The sequence below is a fragment of the Sinocyclocheilus grahami genome, unplaced genomic scaffold, assembly GCF_001515645.1.
Source record: "Sinocyclocheilus grahami isolate Dianchi unplaced genomic scaffold, SAMN03320097.WGS_v1.1 scaffold542.1, whole genome shotgun sequence".
In the NCBI taxonomy this organism is placed as follows: domain Eukaryota; kingdom Metazoa; phylum Chordata; class Actinopteri; order Cypriniformes; family Cyprinidae; genus Sinocyclocheilus; species Sinocyclocheilus grahami.
In genome coordinates this window covers 27,626-29,587 of record NW_015505721.1, presented here as the reverse complement: position 1 = coordinate 29,587, position 1,962 = coordinate 27,626, and the positions used below count along the sequence as shown (strand labels likewise).

The 1,962-nt window shown below is 40.4% G+C and overlaps 1 protein-coding gene across 1 annotated transcript; it reads right to left on the bottom strand.

The window, feature by feature from the left end:
- Positions 1 to 433: 433 nt before the first annotated feature.
- LOC107555652 (acylpyruvase FAHD1, mitochondrial-like) lies at positions 434 to 1,424 on the bottom strand. Its single transcript, XM_016238517.1, has one exon. It carries the CDS (start codon positions 1,222 to 1,224, stop codon positions 565 to 567), a length of 660 nt encoding a protein of 219 aa, XP_016094003.1. The 5' UTR covers positions 1,225 to 1,424; the 3' UTR covers positions 434 to 564.
- Positions 1,425 to 1,962: the final 538 nt, after the last annotated feature.

Below are 1,962 nucleotides of genomic sequence, written 5' to 3'. Positions count from 1 at the left end.
ACCGTGTCATTATTCATGTATCATCACTTGAGAAAAGTGCAACCACATGCAAAATTTTCTACATAATGTAAGGCTGAGCTGCTGTTTTCATGTTTCTTCCTGTCTCAATATGATCAGCCAAATCTCAGCCAACTAATGTCCAATCCTAACAAACCGTACATCAATGGAAAGCTTATTTATTCCATTTCAAACAATTGACCCTTGTGACTGGTTTTTGTGGTCCAGGGTCACATATGTCAATAACCTAGTCAATCTGATACAATCTGAGGTGTGTAAAACAAAGCTGCTCTGATTAAAAAACATTTAGACCTGGTAAAATGTTAATTTGACATGTTAGAACTTACAAGACCAACGGTTCAAATAAAGCAAATCAACCTCAGATAATTTTGCAGAAAGAGAATGGGATAAGATGGCCACAAAATATGTAGTCAGATTAAAATGTTTATTTAGAAAAGAAAAAAACCATCATACAATGTTTCCAATTCTAGTGACTGTAAAATCATTGTGTCATTGCCATTGCAATGGTTGTGCTTTGCAGCAAATTGTCTTTAATTCTAATTGAAATCAACTTTTTCGATCCACTTTGAAGGTCATAGTCACAATGCCATCAATCCCAGCTTGAAGTTCATCTTGTTCCTGGACACTTGACACTCCTTTAGGGGTCCCAGTGAGAATGAGATCACCTTCCTCCAAAGAGATGATCTGGCTGATGTAGTTTATGAGATACGGGATGGAAAAGATCATCTGGGATGTGCTTCCATTCTGTTTCACAATATGGTTCACCTTCAACCACAGGTTGATGCTCCCCGGGTCTGGGATCTTCTCCTTGGGAATGAAGTCACTGATGGGACATGAGGTGTTAAAAGCTTTGGCCAGGGTCCATGGAAGACCTTTGGACTTGCATTCGTCCTGAACGTCCCGAGCTGTCATGTCCAGGCATAACACATATCCAGCCACATGCTCCATGGCTGAAGACTGAGGAATAGCAGTTCCTCCTTTACCAATCACCACCCCCAGCTCAACTTCATGGTGGAGGTTGCTGGTGTAGAAGGGAAGCAGGATAGGAGACCCTTCCCTAACGTAAGCGGACGGGGGCTTCAGGAAAAGCACAGGTTCGCTGGGAATGGCATTTTTGAGCTCGATGGCGTGATCTGCATAGTTTCTCCCGACGCATATTATTTTCTTTCCCCATTCCCAAAAGCGAGCGATATTCCTTGCGCTCATTTTGGAGTCCAACACCAGGCAGCGAGACCTGCAGCCGGAAATAACATGACCTTTGGTCGCTCGATAACGGAGGGCGGTCTGACACGTGCGAATTATCTAGTAGTGCAAGTAAAACTGAAACTGATACACTTGTGTGTAATTCAGTCCAGAAGACATTATTCGTTCTGAACTCGTTCACCACAACTACTAATTTAAAACTACTAAACCCGAAAGCGAAATTAAGAATTCTACTACGGAGAAGGCTTAGTTTATGAATATTAATTAGGTCTCGCTAACGTTCTTGAAACCTGTCCAATGGCGAAAGCCGCGTTATTGAATATTCATGATGTTGTGCTGACGCCACTAGTTGACCCTCCAATGGCAAAGGTTCGATTTATAACATGTTTTAAATGTTACCCCTGGCTTATATATATATATATATACATATATTTCTTTACTTATGTACATGCACATGGTTTTGTTGTTGTTTTCTGTATACTTTTTTCATAATTGTGAGATGGATGTGTTTGTTCTAATTTTGCACATAATTGCATAATAATAATAATAAAGGTTCGATGTATAACTAGTCATACGGTTTATTTCGATTTACTTTACCATGTCTCCTATGTGTGCGTTTTTGTTGTTGTTGTCGTTGTTGTTTTTGGGACTCCAGAGGGGTATTGCACAAAAGCAGGATAAGGGATTAAGCTGGGATTTTCCAGTTATCCTGGTTGAATTTAGCCCTGACTCAGTTGCATA

What these genes read in the sequence shown, in the direction of transcription:
- LOC107555652 (XM_016238517.1), bottom strand. Translation starts at nt 1,224, where the DNA reads ATGAGCGCAAGGAATATCGCTCGCTTTTGGGAATGGGGAAAGAAAATA.